This window comes from Alligator sinensis, unplaced genomic scaffold (assembly GCF_000455745.1).
Source record: "Alligator sinensis unplaced genomic scaffold, ASM45574v1 scaffold677_1, whole genome shotgun sequence".
In the NCBI taxonomy this organism is placed as follows: domain Eukaryota; kingdom Metazoa; phylum Chordata; order Crocodylia; family Alligatoridae; genus Alligator; species Alligator sinensis.
In genome coordinates, this window is record NW_005842276.1 from 663,611 (window position 1) to 664,743 (window position 1,133).

Genomic DNA, 1,133 nt, shown 5'->3' on the forward strand with positions numbered 1-1,133 from the left:
CAGGGACCTGGCCCTCTGCCAGACAAGCCACTTGTGGCCCTGTCCTGCTTTCCACTGGGGCCCTGCAGCTGCGCATTGCAGCCCCAGGCCCCAAGCGCCACCTGGCTGGGCAGCAGCCCCAGCCCTACCCAGCTCCCTCCCTACGGTGGCCTTAATTCCCATTTCCCTCCTCCCTCCCCCCACTTACATGCTGGAGCTGCTCTGTAGGCTGCCTGGGGCCATGTAGCACCCTGTGTCTCTGCCTTCCTCCCAGCTCCCTGTAGCGTTATAACTAAACATTGCGCAACTTTAACTGAGTATGTGCTCTAATAGATCAGCGACATAATAACAAAACAATGTTAACCGGGACAACATTAAGTGAGGAGTACCTGTATGTATAATTCAGTGAAAACAAGTTAGCCAATTATTGAGTCACCTTTTGCAACTAGATTGTAAATAATCTGTTTGCTGTCAAAGTAAAATTGATTAACTGCTTTTGTGGACTGCTTTTTTAAAACTAATATTACCAGTATTATTATGCACTGGTAGTGCTAACAGTACTATTGCTACATACTGTGCCTTTTTTTCATAAGGTGGCGTAACTGTTTTTGTGGCCTTATATGATTATGAAGCTAGAACTACAGATGACCTTTCCTTTAAGAAGGGTGAACGGTTCCAGATAATAAACAATACGTAAGTATACTTTGCCAGAGGCTTAATGTAATATGGGAAATAAATGCTTTCACACAAGTTTCGAATGTTTTCTTTTCAAAACAGCCCTACTTCTCTTGCTCAATTTTTGTTTATATGAAAAACCTTAACTTTTTAATCAGGCCTTGTCCTTTCAACTTTGGGCAGTTCTCACTTAATCCTATGTTTTTCTGAACTACAAGGTATAGCTATTCTCTGTTGATCACTTCCTTTTTTTCATTCTTGGTAAGTTTTGTGCTTAAAAACCTCAAAATCTGCTTGGAGCATTTATCCACATATTGCTATTGCTTCATCCAGGCTTGAGTCCAGAGGAGCTCATTTTGAATCAATTTGTGATCACTTATTTTTTCTGACCAGCTCCTCTGTAATTGTCCTCATTGCTTGTCAAACCCTAATGTAAAATAGTGTCACCCACACCCCCAAACTACAAACCATCAGCAGGA

The 1,133-nt window shown here is 42.3% G+C and overlaps 1 protein-coding gene across 1 annotated transcript in view; it reads left to right on the plus strand.

Moving 5' to 3' along the window:
• The window catches only part of YES1 (YES proto-oncogene 1, Src family tyrosine kinase), a 54,346-nt gene that overhangs the window by 38,630 nt on the left and 14,583 nt on the right, over positions 1-1,133 (plus strand). The window contains exon 3 of the mRNA XM_025209268.1: positions 573-672. Within this exon, the coding sequence (XP_025065053.1) occupies positions 573-672 (100 nt within the window). The remainder of the gene's footprint in view (positions 1-572; positions 673-1,133) is intronic.